This window comes from Erithacus rubecula, assembly GCF_903797595.1.
Source record: "Erithacus rubecula genome assembly, chromosome: 16".
Lineage (NCBI taxonomy): Eukaryota > Metazoa > Chordata > Aves > Passeriformes > Muscicapidae > Erithacus > Erithacus rubecula.
In genome coordinates this window covers 7,406,477-7,421,868 of record NC_136668.1, presented here as the reverse complement: position 1 = coordinate 7,421,868, position 15,392 = coordinate 7,406,477, and the positions used below count along the sequence as shown (strand labels likewise).

General features: G+C 45.0%; 1 protein-coding gene across 1 annotated transcript in view; it reads left to right on the top strand.

The window, feature by feature from the left end:
* PDLIM4 (PDZ and LIM domain 4) overlaps positions 1-15,392 on the top strand; it is a 152,991-nt gene that overhangs the window by 116,986 nt on the left and 20,613 nt on the right. The window contains exons 3-4 of the mRNA XM_079319663.1: positions 3,296-3,447; positions 11,636-11,720. Of these exons, the coding sequence (XP_079175789.1) occupies positions 3,296-3,447; positions 11,636-11,720 (237 nt within the window). The remainder of the gene's footprint in view (positions 1-3,295; positions 3,448-11,635; positions 11,721-15,392) is intronic.

The window sequence follows — 15,392 nt, the reverse complement described above, 5'->3', positions numbered from 1 at the left end:
TGGGGCACGAGTTCTGCAAACACCCCCTTGTGCTCTGCTGTACAATATCATTGCTGGGCAAGTGGTTTGTTTTTTTTAGTCTCTTCTGTTTGTAAGCGTTCTCAAGCATCTTCATTTTTTGAGAGAGAGAAGTGAGGAAGCAGCTGCTTCTTTTTGCAGGGAGGGGATAAACTCAGGAGTGTTAGCCGTTCTTTATTTAATTTTTGGGAGAACAGTAAATCTGGCAAGCATGCACTCTGCATTCTCAGAGCAGCAGCTGTGCTGTGTGTGCAGGGCAGCCTTGGGCAGAGAACACACCAGTATTTCTGTTGGCATAAAAGGAGCTGTGAAAACACAAATTCAGTGACCTCCCCAGCACATGAACTGGTTCTGCACATATTTCATGCTTGGTTCCTTCCTGCTGAAAATATAGCAGTGCTTAGGTGGTGGGTAGCACTGTGGGCTCTGCTTAACCATCTCATGAAGAGCTCACCACCAGCTCACTCCAGCCCTGCCATGGTGCCCAGTGACAGGTCCATTGTGCTGGACCCAGTCCTCTGAGTTGCTTTGATACACTCTCAGAAAACTTGTGGAAGTAAGAAAGATTTTGATTAGATATGAGGAAGAAATTATTTATGTGAGGGTGGTGAGGCATTGGCACAGAGAAGCTATGGCTGCTCCATCCCTGGAAGTGTTCAAGACCAGGTGGGATGAGGCTTGGAGCACCCTGGTCTAGTGGAAGGTGTCCCTGGCCATGACAGGGTGTTGGAGCAAGATTATCTTTAGGGTCCCTTCCATCCCAAACCATTCTGTGAAACCATCAGTTCTTCTGGATTGCATCCCAGGCTGTGCCTCAGAACCTGCTGAGCACCAGGGATGGCACAAAGGAAGAGGCTGGATGGTACTCCTGGAACAGGAAGATGCAGAGAGATGGCCTTCTCCCCTTTCTCCAGAACTGGCTTGTCTGTGTTGGGCAACCTCACCCCAAGTCTTCATTAGCTGCCTTCATGTTGTTGGGAAAATACTTTTGCATGCAGGGCAGCAGTAACCAGGAGTGTGAGTTAACTCTGATTTGTGTGTGCTTCCTTGATGTCTCACGCTGTGGTTTTGGCTCAGGGCAGACCTGGAGGCTCTCTGGAGAGAGGCACGAGTGAGTGCCTGATACAAGCTCTATTCAAAAACCTCTGTGCACTACCAGGCTCTGATGTTATACAATCACAGAATGCTTGGGTGGGAAAAGGTTTTTAAGACCACAGAGTCCAGCTGCTAACCCAGCACTGCTGAGGTCACCACTAAACCATGTCCAAAGCAGGTAGAACCCCTGCTCTAGCATTCAGGCATAGCACTGACCCATAACCAGACTTTTCAGGCTTGCTTTTCAGTGTTTGGTGTCAAGGGCTCTGCACAGCTGTGGGTTAGGAGAATTTAGTCTACAGTATTTTAAATATTATTCACTAAAATACAAACTTTGGGCCTGACAGACATTACAGTAATGATTCCCAAGCTGTTGAGACACCAATGCTGTGTCCCAAATGAATTCTTGGAGTGCAGCTTCATTTCTGCTGCTGAAATAATTTGAAATAAAGCAGAAACTAAAAATGGGAAACAGCTAAGAGTCCCATTTGTGAACAGTTATTTTTCAAGGAAGCTACACCATGGTTAAGATCAGTGGGAAAAAAATCCATCAGACATCTAGACAGATCTCTCATCTAGATAGATGAGAGAAAAATACAGGTGTCCTGGCTCAAGCTGAATGTCTGTTAGTCTAAAAACCTGCTGGGATGAACAGAGGGAAGCAGATAACAGCAGGCAAGAGTGTGGAGGTGCTTCCTTGTGTTCCTGGTTGAGCTTTAGGTTGATTTTCTAGTGAGTCTGGCAGCTTCTGTGGCTGTAGAAAGACTTTAATGCCGTGTGAATAGATACAGGGGTCCAAAATACCCTAACAATGCCAGGGGAAAAATAATCCTGTCCTGGCTTGAAATGTCCTGTGTCAGAGCTAATGTGTGTGGAGCTGAAAGACATCTCCTGTTGTTTGCTCTGAGCTGAGTCATAGGGCAGCCTGTGAGCAGTTGGTTTGGGTGGGTTTGTTAGAGCCAAACAGCCCAGCTGAAACTATTGAAGAGCAAATGGCAAATACTGATGTACTCTGACAATGCAACAAAAGCTGTAACTTAGGCTGCCAGTTCTACTTAACTGTCAGTAGTGGTTTGGAGCTTCTCAAACACCTTCAGGTTTGTGTTTTGGTGGTGCCAGTAGCTGTGGTCATGCAGAGAGCAGTGCAGCAGGCCCATGTTGCACTGGGGGCTTCTCACCAGGGATGGCTCTAGTGCAATCCACAGGGGCTGTTGTTGTAAGACTAAATCCTCTTTGAATTCCCTATAAAAATAGAACAAACTGCCCCTGGAAGTGTTGAAGGCCAGGTTGGATGGGGCTTGGAGCAACTTGGGTGGAAGGTGCTTCTGTGTTGGAACAAGATTATCTTTAAGGTCCCTTCCAACACAAGCCATTGTAGGATTATATGAAATCAAAATAAAGGCTGGGATGTGTGCATGCCCCCCTTCTAAAAAAAATCACCTGTTTAATGACAGTCTGTGGTTGGAGGGCTTCTGGGCACTGGGAAATTGCCCACTTGTCTGAGAAACTATATCTGGTCTGTCTGGTTGCTGTCATACAATGCTGTAAGCCAAGGGGAGGTGGTGGGTAGAGCAGTGCTCCTGTTGTTTGGATTTCTGGAGGGTGGAGCAGAGACCTACCACCTAAGACAGGGAATTATGTCTATGTAAATCAAGAGTCAACAGAATCAAAGCACCAGTTTGCTTTAATTCATTGACACATAAATAACCCAAAGTTGGGCTTGTTGTAACTTCTCAGCTGATAAAATGTGTTTGGTTAGCAGATGCTATGAATAAACTGAAGGGGAAATTAGAGGGAAAACACATAGATAGTAAGAGTTTAACCAAGCATGTTTAACTGTTCTGGTTATGCCTTGCATCACTCTCTATTATTGTAAAAATTACAACCACATTTAGGATGAAGTAAATGAAATGGTAATTTCTCAATAACCTCTTTTGTGGGCTATAGGATTGGTCTTGTTGCTGACCACAGGCAGTACCTGGACCTGTCATTAGTTTCTCAGGAAAGAAGTTAGAGGTTTCATAAGGTTCTGGCACTCCTGCAAAACCAGAAGCAAAGAAGATGTATTCTCCAGGAATAACTGTTTCTTTACCTGCATCTTATTCTAAGAAATTGGACTTATTTATTAAAAAATCCCAGGATTCTTGTGAGTAACTTTTTCTTTTTTTTTTTTTTTTTCCAGATTAACCCTGGTAGTAAAGCAGCCATGGCAGACTTGTGCCCAGGAGACATTATTCTGGCAATTAATGGGGAGAACACGGACAACATGACACATCTAGAAGCCCAAAACAAGATCAAAGCATGTGTGGACCAGCTGCTGCTCTCTGTGAACAGGTTGGTTCTCTCTGATGTGCTCCTGTGTCAGTTTTGCTCAGAGGGCTTTTGGCTGGCCCTGGAGCAGATGTCTGGGTAATTGTCCTGTGTTTTCAAAAACAGTAAAACAAAATTATTTTTAATGGTTCACTGATAGAAAAAGTGGGTTAAGTTCATTTATACACATGGATTGTTATTTGTACCTTGTAAGGCTTGTCCAGGTTGTGTTACGAGTTGAGTCTTTGAGGTTGTGTCAGCTCAAGCAAGAGTAGCATGGGAATCAAAGTCTCCTTTGGACAAACCCTTCCACTTTGATAACATCCACCCATCATTTTAAGCATCAGTTCAATGAAAAAACATTTGAAGGTCCTGCCAAATTCACTTTTTAGGGTATTTCAAAGCAAAATGAAGCATGAGTTTGGTATTGAGGGCTTTTTGTTTGTTGGGGGCTTTTTTTTTTGTTTGTTTTTTGGTTTTGATTTTTTTTTTTTTTTGTAATGTACATGTTGTGGGGTTTTTTTGTTTATTTGTAGGGTTTTTTGGTTGGTTAGTTTGGGTTTTCTTGGTCTTTTTTTTTATTTGTTGGAATTAATTCTGTAGCAAAATCACAAATGACCCAGGCAAAATGAGTGCTCCTTATAAGGTTCACAAATGGCTAGTACTATCTGTCATAAGTTTAAATAAGTGGATATAGTTTTCCACTTCAGATTAAAGAGGCATTTCCTGATATAAAGAGCTATCATTTACTGTTTATACTTTTCTTGGAAAACCATGTAGTTCTAGCTGGATGCCTGGGCAGTGGGGAAGGAGTGCTGCCATAAATGGAGCAAACCCTCTGTGATTCCTCATGGTTCCTCAGACAGGCATCTCTGAGCTGCCTGGCTAAAGCAAAGTCCTGTGAGCTCAGCCCATGGTGTACAGATGATGTGGCTTCAGTATTACAAAAGAAAGAAAGTAAGGAAAACAAGCAGAACCCCTTCACACAGGTGGAATTTCCCATAGCTATGGAGGGCAGTTGTTCTGCTTTCTGTCTGGAGCAGTTTTAGGCAGACTAGGGAGACTGATTTTTCTACCCCCAACAGGACTCATGCCCAGGGCAGGACCAGGGTTCCCTTCCTGACTGTCTGCAGGCCACTGGAGCTCTCCTTGGAAGAGGTGAAAGTCCTTGTGTAGCAGCTCCTGAGGTGGTCTGGCAGCAAAGCCGCTTCATTGGGAGTTAGAACCAAGTTTTGCTGACAACAGCTTTCATCTGCAGTGTGGCAATGTTTATTCTCATCAATGAGGGTTTCTACTGTGTGAATTGATGGACTGAATTCCCAACTTTACACTTCATTTTAGCCACTGATATCAATTGGTGTTTGATTTTTGGCTCAGATTGGACTCTTGAATGTCTCTATGAAAGTGCATCTCCTCTCTTAAGTGGTGATTTCTGCACAGGGCAGAGGTTGTGGTCACAGTGGTCTCACAGCAGTGTTGGTATGTCCTTGCTGGGGTGAGGGGTGATCTAGCTGCTTGATTTCCCTGAGACACAGAAATGTTCATTCATAACCTCAGCGTGATCTGGAAGATGCTGTGTGGCTTCAGGTTGGTTTTTTTTTCCCAACTGTACCTACCAAGGTGTGGATATTTTCGACAGGGAGACCTTGTGGTGTGTCCAGAGGAGGTGAAGTTTTTAACAGAGATGTTGCTGGTGGTGGCCCACAGCCTTTCAATGATGCAGGGTTTGTGGGTGACATGGTTGGCCTTTGCTAAGCAGTAGGATTGCAATGGTTTTGTCAGGCCTTAAAGTCTTCATAAACACAGATTTTAAAGGCTTTTGTATCTCATAGGCAAAAATAACTCCTCAGGGTTCTGCAAGGCAGGAATAAATGGTGAGGTGAGGAGCTGTTCAGCTCGGGGTGGCTCCTCCTGGAGATCATGCTGTTGAGTCAGTTTGGTGGCTTCTCCAAGGGCAGAAATCACCTTGGTTGTGCCCAGAGATATCCATGAGAGCGTTATTTCTCTTGTCAGGAAAAATGGAGTAGTTTGTTTTTTTCCTGCAGTAAGGACGCAGCTCCAGTGATGAGCTATTAGATCTATTTTTAGTTTGGCCCAAAGTGGATGCACAATGACTTTGTTCTTGGCTTTCTCTCCTGTCTCCCAAGTGACCTGTTGGATCCTGTTGCTAGTCATTGCAGGAAGCACATCTTGCATTCCCTCCTAGGTAGGAGTGGATCCCTGCTCCAGGATCTGCCTCCTGGAACGTGGGGTGACCCAGTCCTGCTCAGGGGGCTATGTTCTGGGGCAGTGATGAGAGGTTTTGTTGGTTTGTGTGCATGTCCAGCCACTGCTGTTTGTCACAGCTGTGGATCAACACCCTGGACCCTGCTCTGAGGCTGAGCTTCAAGAAAGCCCTGCCTGTGATGGTGTAGATTGGTATAGTTTCCCATGGGCAGAGGATGCTATTCAAGCAGCATTTTTTCTGTACACTGCCTTCAACAAAATGCAGTTTGCAAGTCAGCACAAAAAGATTTATTTTTAAATATGAAATAAGTTTGAAATAGCAAGCCTGTTTGTTGCTTGTCTTTTGTGAAGATGCATGAAATTTGGTGTTAACTCTGTCAAAGCAAGCTTCTTCCAGCCAGGCATGAGTGTGAAGGGGAGGGCAGGGAGCTGTGCAGTGCTGTGCTTCTGTGCCCCTGGTGCCCTCTGGACTGCTTCATTATGTGCCCTTTCTCCATCAACCCTTGACATTATATGTTACAGAGATGGAGAACAAGATGGGTTTTGTTTTCAGACTCTGGTCAGTAAATGCCCTTACACTAGGAAGTTCAGAAGGAAAGTCAGAATGCAGGGAAAAGAAGGGGGGGGGGTGTTACTGAGTGGCCTGACCAAGACCAAGTATCATGCATCAGATAAAGGCAGCCATAAAACTGGGCTGGAGCTGTGTTTTGCTGAAATCACTGCTTGAAAGGACCTTGGGTGTGGGATGGGAGACCTCATGGCATCGCTGTTCCTGCAGACAGAGACTGCCAGGAAACCCTTGGCAGCACTGTCCAGACCTGCCCATCTGTGCCAGAGGGCCAGGGCGAGCCCCACAGCTATTTCTGAGCCTCTTGTCATCTGCCAGGGAGGATGAAGGCTTGTGCTCCAGCTTTCCTGAAGAAACTGGCCCTATGCCCACATGGGGAAAACTGCTGGCAAGAGGATGTCACAGCTTTTTAAGCATGTTGGGCTCCATGGCTCTCCTGTGCCCCTGGAGCCCACATTCAGTGTTGATATCTGTGAAGCTGTCCCTGCTCTCAGGCTGAACTAGCAGATATTTCCTTTTTTTCAAATCTCTGTCCTTTATCAAGGACAAATCTCTTGAGGGGGGTTTCCCTTCTTCACACCCTCCATTTTCTAACTCCTTTCTTAGCCAGACCTTTGACCTCCCTGAAGTTAATGGGTGTTTTGTCCCTGGATATTTTGGATCCTGCTTTACCCCAACAAGTGCAAGTCTGTCTTTGGGCAGTGAGGCTGTGGAAGGCAAAGCAGCACAGTGGCCTTACTGTTCTGAAACAAAGTCATTGAAAATCTTAATTGCTTTACAATAGGAGCTGGTTTATGTAACTGATGCCTATGTGGGCACTAATACAAGGTGTGAGGAATTACTTGGGCACCCCTGGAATAAGAGCTGCATGTTCAGGCTGTGGTTAATGCCTCCAAAATGGGGACCCAGGAGTTTGCATGGGCTTGTGAGGCTATAGAGAAGCCAATGATGGTGCTGTTTAAGATTTAGCAGGGTGGTTCAGGCTGCCCTGGTGATAAATAAGACAGCTATTCCATCATCATCTTCCCAGCTGTTGAATCTCAAGCCAGGGTAGCATAGGATGTACTTTGCCTGCTTTAGTGCAGGAAGGGTCAGACCAGTTACATGGCAACTGGTTGAAGATCTGGGGTGTTGAGCAGCCCCATGAACTATTACTCACAGACACCTGGTAAAACTTGTTCTTTTTACTCTCTGTGAAGTTGCTTCCAAGTTACACAACAAATTCCTTAAGAGGTAAGAAGTGTGTTAGTGTGTTATGCCAGCAGAGGTTTCAATTGGCTGTTAGGGAAAATTTCTTTGCTGAAAGGGTTTTCAAGTCCAGGGAACTCATATCCCTGAAGGGATTTAAAAGATGTAGATGTGGCACTTGGGGACATGGTTTGGTGGTGGGCTTGGCAATGCTGGAGTAACAGTGGAGCTTGATGGTCTAAGAGGGATTTTTCAACTTTCACACTTTTATGATTTCTAGCCCTTTCTTTTGGTGACAGCCCTGGGGCTTTTGTGTACAGGGCCAAGTGGATGTTGGATGACTGGGAGCATCTACCCGGCCCCAGGTGCAGCCAAGGGCCCCAGGGTGGTTGAACTGAATTTATTTCCTGACTGGTGTCAAAGAATAAATCTTCAAAGGTTCAGCTTTGATTCCTTCTGTCTAAACTAAATCCTGGAAGCAGTGTCTTCTCCCTTGGTTTGGTATGTATGCCACTACAGAGTCTGCTTGGAGAATTGGCTGTGAAGATTCACTTTCTATTCCTGCTCTATGTAAAGAGATGGAGTTTCTCTGAAAGTTTCTGTGTGAGAAAGCCCAGTAATGAATCTGCTGGCTATGCAGCTCCAAAAGTACCTGGAACTTCACATAGTTGATGTTCCTCCCATCTTCCCCAGTTCCTGGGGATTTTATTGGGGTATGTTAGCTGTAAACAGTACAGGCAAGCTGCTGGAAGCTGGGATAGATGACAATGTATGCTCTCAAGTTTCCAGTAAAAGTAGAACTGAAAAAGTGAATCATAGCTTCCCCTCTCGAGCTCCTTGAAGACTAATAGAGAGGAAAACAGGCAGCTTTCCAGAGCAGTGCACAATGGTTTCAGCTGAGAGGAATGAAGGAGGAGAAATCCTGCAGCTTCTTCACGTAGGCTGAATGAGCTGGGTCTCAGTTCCCATGCTGCTCACTTGCCTTGCAGAGGATTGATCCAATACCTTACAGTTGTTGTGGTGAGGTTCACAATCCTGGGAAATTTGAAGCATTGGCTGTAGCTGCTTCTAGATGGAGTTCAGCTTCTAGAAGGCTAATGGCCATATCAGTGATAACAATCAGTTGTGAGCATAGTGATGTTACAGTAGGAGATGGGCAGGACCCTGGATTCACTCCCTGAAGAAAAGGGGTGAAATACAGCAAAGTGATTATTCTGCTGGTTTGTGGCTGCATGGTGACCTGCAGTGACCTGGATCGAGGTTGCTACTTCTGCAAGTGATAAATGTTAGTTTTTAAGGGAATGGAGAAATTAGAAATTTAGTAAGACACAGGAATTCTTGCAACTTAAAAGCAACTCTACAAATGTTGAGTCAGACTTGCAGATCACTACCAGGTGAAAAAACATTCTCATAAAATATGTGAGTATATGCAAGTAATCTTTTGAGAATTACTCTGAGACTTTTAGAAAGCAAATGGTGGGGTAAAAGGTGTCTGCAACTTTTTTTTTTTTTGAAGTGATGTCCTGTTTATGAGTCCATTTCCTACAAAGCCCTGTGTGGAAGGCCTTGCACTAACCTAGGTCAAGTTATTTTTCTTGGGATTGTCCTGGATGCCATTAAGAGAGCAGAGTGGTGTAAGTGCTGGGTAATGATTTCCACATAGCTGCCTTTAATTCCCTATAGCACATCTGAGAACACTTTTCCTGTCCTTGAGCTGTGTATTAAAGAACTCGGAACATTTGAGTGATGCCTGATCTGTTGCCTGTGACGTATGAAAAATGTCTTGGGTTTTTGCTGTTGCCTAAACACAAAGCTCTGACTGTTGGCAGGGTGAACCTGCTGCTGGGGGGTCTCAGGTGACTCTGCTGGCCCCCAAGTCCCCACTGCTCCAGGGCTTGTTGTGGGAGGTACAGGGGTCCCCTGTACACGGGAGATCCCTGTGCTGCTGGTTCTGTTGAGGATGTGAACATGGGATGTTCCTGGCAGCCAGGGTTGGGGCATGAGCTCTATAAGCATCAGCCCCTCCTACAGCAGCTGCCTGTAGCATTGTTCTCTCAAGCAGAATAATCTCTTAATTGTTTTGGATTATTTCAGATTACATGGTATTTTGCTGTTCCCAGGGAAAAGAGAGAGTCTCTCTGTGTAAGCATAAATGCTCATCAAACTTAAAACTTGACTTTCTTTTTGGTGAAGCTGGTGGTTCTCCCATTCACCTTAGCTTTGCCTTTTGAAGTGCCAAGTGGAGACCAAATTATGTTGTATCAGCTGGTGGTTCTCCCATTCACTTTAGCTTTGCCTTTTGAAGTGCCAGGTGGAGACCAAATTATGTTGTATCAGCTTGTTTCAGTGTACTTCAAGTGGAAGCTGGGCCTGACGTGAGCCTGGCTTTGTTCAGACTGTTGCTGGGAGCTGTCAAGGTTGGTCTCTGTTGTACCAAGAACTTCTGATATAACCAGAACTGGAGAACTGATAGTGAAATCTTCAGTTTAGTCATTAAAGCATTAGTAATGAATGGACTTCTCCATGCAAACTGAAGTCTGTCCATGCTTGTCATTAAGTGCAAATATACCCATGATGACTTTTGGAAAGCACAGGTTTATCTGCTTTCTGGTACAGTGTGATGATCTCTGTCAGGGTTATGGAGAATGGGAAGTGCTGGCAATACTGGTGACTGAATGCCATACCTTCATGCAGAATGAATTTACTGCTATTGCTCTTACCTTCTGCAATTAGAATAACTTTCTGAAGCTCTGTTCTTATTTACTGGCAGGTTGGAGTCTTTGGGGATGCTTTAAGCTGTGTTTGGCTTGTGGGATCCAGAGCTGACTGGAGGGAAAGTAATCATGGACCTTTCTTGGGGCACTGCAAGCTCTCATTGGGCTAGCTTGGTGCAGGGGAAAGCACAGAAGTAATAAAAGTAGTAATAGCACAGAAGTAATAATAGAAGTAATAATAATTACATCCCTACCAATGTAATTAGGCATTTCCATTGTTCTGGGCCTCCAGATTTGATTTTCAATGTAGAAGCAATGTACACAGCACCAGATCATGGTAAAAAGCAAGTTGGGGTTGCTGGGAATGCTGATGTTCCTGGGAGGGACTGTTTCCTTTGTCCCAGTTGGAAAGACCAATTTATAAGTGAATTATCCTAGCCTAAAATCAAATAACAATAGTAAAGATAATTTATAAGAACAAGATACCTAGCTATGAGAGTAATCTGTCCCTGTTGGAAAAGCAGTAATGATAATAATGAGAAAAAAGAGCAGAAGGGGTCAGGGTGGATCCAAAGTATGTCCCAATTAGTGGGAGTCCCTGCATTTGGCAGGTTTTGACCCTAGATTTAGAAAGGCAGCTTTGTATGTTGACTTGTGTACCTGCGAAATGCCAAAGGTAAAAATCTCCTGGAGAATTCTTGGGTTAAAATTGTGCTTTTTATTTTTCAAACTTAGACTCTTTAGATAGTTTAACTGCAAGTGGATATGGTATATGACAGAGGGGAGAATCCACAAAGGATGCTTGGATGTATTTGTGCCCATGGAGCAAAACCTATTTATGTGAAGTAGTGCATATATAGCCTGATGATAAACAGCATAGTTTGCATGTTGAAAACTTTATCTTGAAGTTAATGGAGTTTCCATCTTCCAACTTAACCTTCTTTTTCTCCTGAAAAGCCTGTGTATGTACCTGCTGGACCTTGCCCAGGCCCCTGCAGCAACCTCACAGCCTCAAGTGCTGGAGATCTGTGCTGGAGATCCCATTCCAGCCATGCCCCCAGATGCCTTTGTGGGGAAAAAATTATCAAGCACATGGAAAATCTTTGGACATTGACTATTCTGCTCTGCCTTGACAGGAGGGAAGATGCATTTGGGAATGGAAACTGTATTTTTAGGGCTTTTTCTATCTGGCAACTGTTGAAAGGGTCAAGATGATTCATACAGGATGGTGACAGCCTTCTCCCTTAAAGGGGTTTATAGAATTCCTGATGTGGTCTAGTACACACGCCTGCCAGGGATTGCATGTATATATGTGTACATATATACATATATATGGATTTTTTCCCCTTGTTTGTATTTTTTTTTCAATTTGTTTCATTGCTTTTTTTTGTTTTATTTAAGGAACTTGCTTCTTTCTTTGGGCATTTTGTGGGTTTTGTTTGTTTGGGGGGAAGCAGCTTGGTTTGGGCTTTTTCAAAAGCAATTTAAATAGAGTTTACTTAATTTTCCACTGCAGAGCTGAAGGGAAGACCTGGTCACCCCCTGTCCTGGAAGATGGCAAGGCTCAAGCGTACCGGATCAACATTGAGGCAGACCCCCAGGTATGGCATCTGCAGCCCTGCACTTCTGCTGCTCTCCCAACTTGCTCTTGAGGAGAGGGCATCTGTGTTTGGACCCTGGAAAGCCCTGTGGTCCTTCCAGAAGTGAAGAGTCTCCATGTGTGGTTTTAAAGTTCTGTGCAGATGTGTCTGTGCTTTTCTTGGGCTTGTACAGCCCTGGTTCCCATGGTGAGCCAGATCCTGAGCAGAACTGGCATAATCCCATCTGTGTCATTGCCTTCCACCCAAGCCAGGCTTTGCTGGATCAGCTTGCTAGGGACACAAGTTGGCTGGGCAGTATGTGGAGGGTGGCATCCAGCACTGACCCCCATGAGGCCACAGCCCAGCTCAGAGTTAGTGCTATTTTGGATGGAGCTGTTGGGAGTCCTCTGACTGTCCAGTGCTTGCCCTTCCTGGGGTTCAGCATACCCAGGGTCTGTCTGCATCTGCCTCAGCTGGTGTGCCTCTACCTTGGCTGCTACCAAAATCTGCTGCACCATTCCAATCCCGTGACAGTGATTCACCTCCCATTAAGGTGGATTTCTTTATTTTTTGTTGTGGGTTGATTTTTTGGGTTTTTTTTTTTTCAGGGGGCAGGGTGGGGGTCTTATAGTGTTCTTGTCTTTTTCCTTTGTTTATTTGTTTTTTTCTTCTCTCTCACTCCTCTCTGTTTTGCAGCTTCTCTCTTCCCTCTGTCCTCAGCTCTGTTCCCTGGAGCCTTCTACTTGTATCCTGTCCTGCCTTACTACCCTGTCTCCTGCAGCAGCCAGGTGGTGGATGGAGCTGAGTAGGCCTCCCCATCTTTCCTCCCTATCTCTCATGGCTTGTTAGCAGGGTCAGAAGTAACTCTCATTCTCCTTTGGCTTCTCAATGGGAAGAGAAATGGGGTTTCTCCTCCCCCTCTCTGCTTACCAGGTACTGGTTTGCTAATTTTTGCATATGCTTGTCCATGTTGTGGAGCTATCTGGGGAATGAGGAAACCAGGGGTATAGATAGGCAGAGGTCAGCTCCTGCTGTCTGGCTCCTGTTTGAGTGTGTGCAGCTGATGCACATGCTGCCAACTTTCCCAGGGCACCCGAGGTCATGGATGGGCTCGAGCCTCGAGGCTTCTCCCTGCTGTGGGTTGGCCACCCCTCCCAGGGCAGTGGTAGAGGGGGCTGCCTACAGCTTTCAGAGCATTAAAGTATGTCAGTTCAGGCTGACAGAATCCCCTGTGCTTGCTCCCAAAGCATGTGAGTGCTCTTTGGCTGATGCCAAGTGTTCAAATATTGCTCAGATGGTCTCCTTCTCCACAGAGGTGGTTTACATCATATGCTGTTCCATGCTTTTTCTCCAGCCCTTGCAAAATGCCTGTGTGCAGGATCTGCTGGTTCAGCTGCTCCTTTCCAGAGGGGCTTTTAGAATGTTCTGATGAGGGTTCCAGGGTGCCCCCTCAGTCCCCTCTTGGCTCAATTCAGAAGGAATACAAGAGCTGCAAGGGTGGAAGAGAGGGGATGATGCTACAAGGAATCTCTTTCAGTGAGAGATGGAGAAGAAAGTACAGGCACCAGAGAGCCCACCAAGTGATCAGGACAGGGGTTAGATCCTCCAAACCCCATGAGAAATGGAGCAGAGTGTGAAGCCATTGAGTCTTTTGGCCATTCCAATTATGTGCAATTTGCAGATATTCTGCATTTCTGCCCAGGGACAGCAGGCAGAGGCATGGCACAGCAGCAACACTGGCAGAGCTGCCTTGGTACCACACACCAGTGACACATTTGTCTTTCCTGCCCTGACTTAGAGCACAGGCTGATGTGTGAGCTTGGGCCTTACATTCTGGACATGTTTGCTTCATTTATCAATTACAGCCATCTTTTCTGACAGACATTTTTTCTTACTAGACTTTACCTATGAATAATATTAAATGAGGAACAAATGTGGAGCAGTTCCACTGCCAGATACAACTTTCTGAGGTTTAATGCAGATTGGATTTGAATCTGGCTATTAATATATGTTACATATGGCTCTTTTTAAAAATTAGACAGTTTTATAGAGTATAATGAAGACAAGTAGGGATGTACTAGTCTGAATCCAGACCGACACTGAAAATATGTAAATCTGGGTCGTGGGTGTGTTAGCAGATGTGCTTGTGGTAACAAGGAGAGGTGTCTGAATAAGGGTATACAAGTACAGGCAACAGATTCCTGCTCTTGCTCTTTTATTTTTTTTGTGCCTGTATCTGTGTGTTGTCTTCCTTAGTGGCTTTTTGGTTTTCCCAGAGAGGAGGTGAAGGTGATTCTATGCACACCTCCAGGTTGCTGTGTTTGCACCCAAAATGTGTTGGTTGACTCAGCCTGAAACAGATGCCAGCAGCTGTGCTAAGCCAAATGTTATCACTGATGTCCTTGACCTGTGTGTGACTGAGAATGACCATCAGCAGCACCCAAAGGGAGCCAACCTTGCTGCAGGTGTCCAGTTCCCTGGGAGCAGAGCTTGCAGGCATGGCTGGAGGCCCTGTGAAACAATGCCAGGTGACCCAGGGCTGTCCTGTGCTGTGTTCATTCAGCCCCTCTAGCAAAGGCACTTCCTAGATTGTGGGAAGGAAGAATCTTTGTAAAGTAGTAACTTGGCTCAATATGTGGAACCTTTAGGTGCACTTCCTTGCATCTGGAATAAAGCAATCTGCTTTGAAACACAGGGAAAAACTTCTGGAATTCTGCCCTCAAATCATGAAAAGAAGTCAGGGGTTTGTACCTGAGAGAGGTTTTGAGAGTTTTACCCCAAGTGGCTTTTGCAGTAATGTGGAGGATATATATCCTTTCTTCCTCCAGGTTTTACTCTATATGATTTTTCATTATACTGGGCAAAGATCTCTTGAAAATCTTGACTTATAACTACAGTAACCCTTGTTTTAAACATGTCCAAATAAGCAGAATGCCTCAGTCTGAGTGATTTGTAGGAAAATCTGTATTTCTATTATTACAATTTAGGGTTTTTTAGGTGTAATCTTAGTCTTGAAGGCAGCGGAATTTTTAGTTACCTTTTGTGCAAGAGAACTTGGAAGGTATAGAGTAGCTGGAGAGTTTTCCTCTCCCCTGTTTCTAAAACTGTTGTGGTTTCTTGGTTGAGCTTTCTGGTAAACCCCTACTCAGAATCCAAGGATGTAATCAATCCTCCTTATTAAAACTTTGGCTATTACCATGACTGTGGGGAATAGCTGCCCTCAAACTGAAAAAGCTGGAACTGGAGAGCTGCTTTTTCACAATTAGCAGAAACAACACTGAACAGGATGAGTGAGTCACTTTTGGGAAATAATTTTATTTTTAAAAAGCAGACTTTGGTTATCATTTGGTTTTGCTAGATGAGTCTGTCCTTAACAGAAAGGACCTAAAGAGGAGGCCACAAATGCAGTGACATTCAGACTTGCAACCTAAAGAAGGGGGCTGCCTGTCTGTTAGACCCAGAGATGGGTGGAAGTGGGACCCACAGGGAACTGGGGACAGCTTGGAGCTTTCCAGCCAGCAGTCAACATTTCCATTGTGCAGACATGACATCACCATCACATGCTGGGATCCCCAGTCTCACTTGGCTTGGTGTTGGTGTCCTTGTGGGCACCAGCCCCTGCCACTCCTCCCCAGCAGATGGGGCAGTGGGAACACCCATCTATCAGTTTCTGGAGAGCCCACTGGTTTTGGC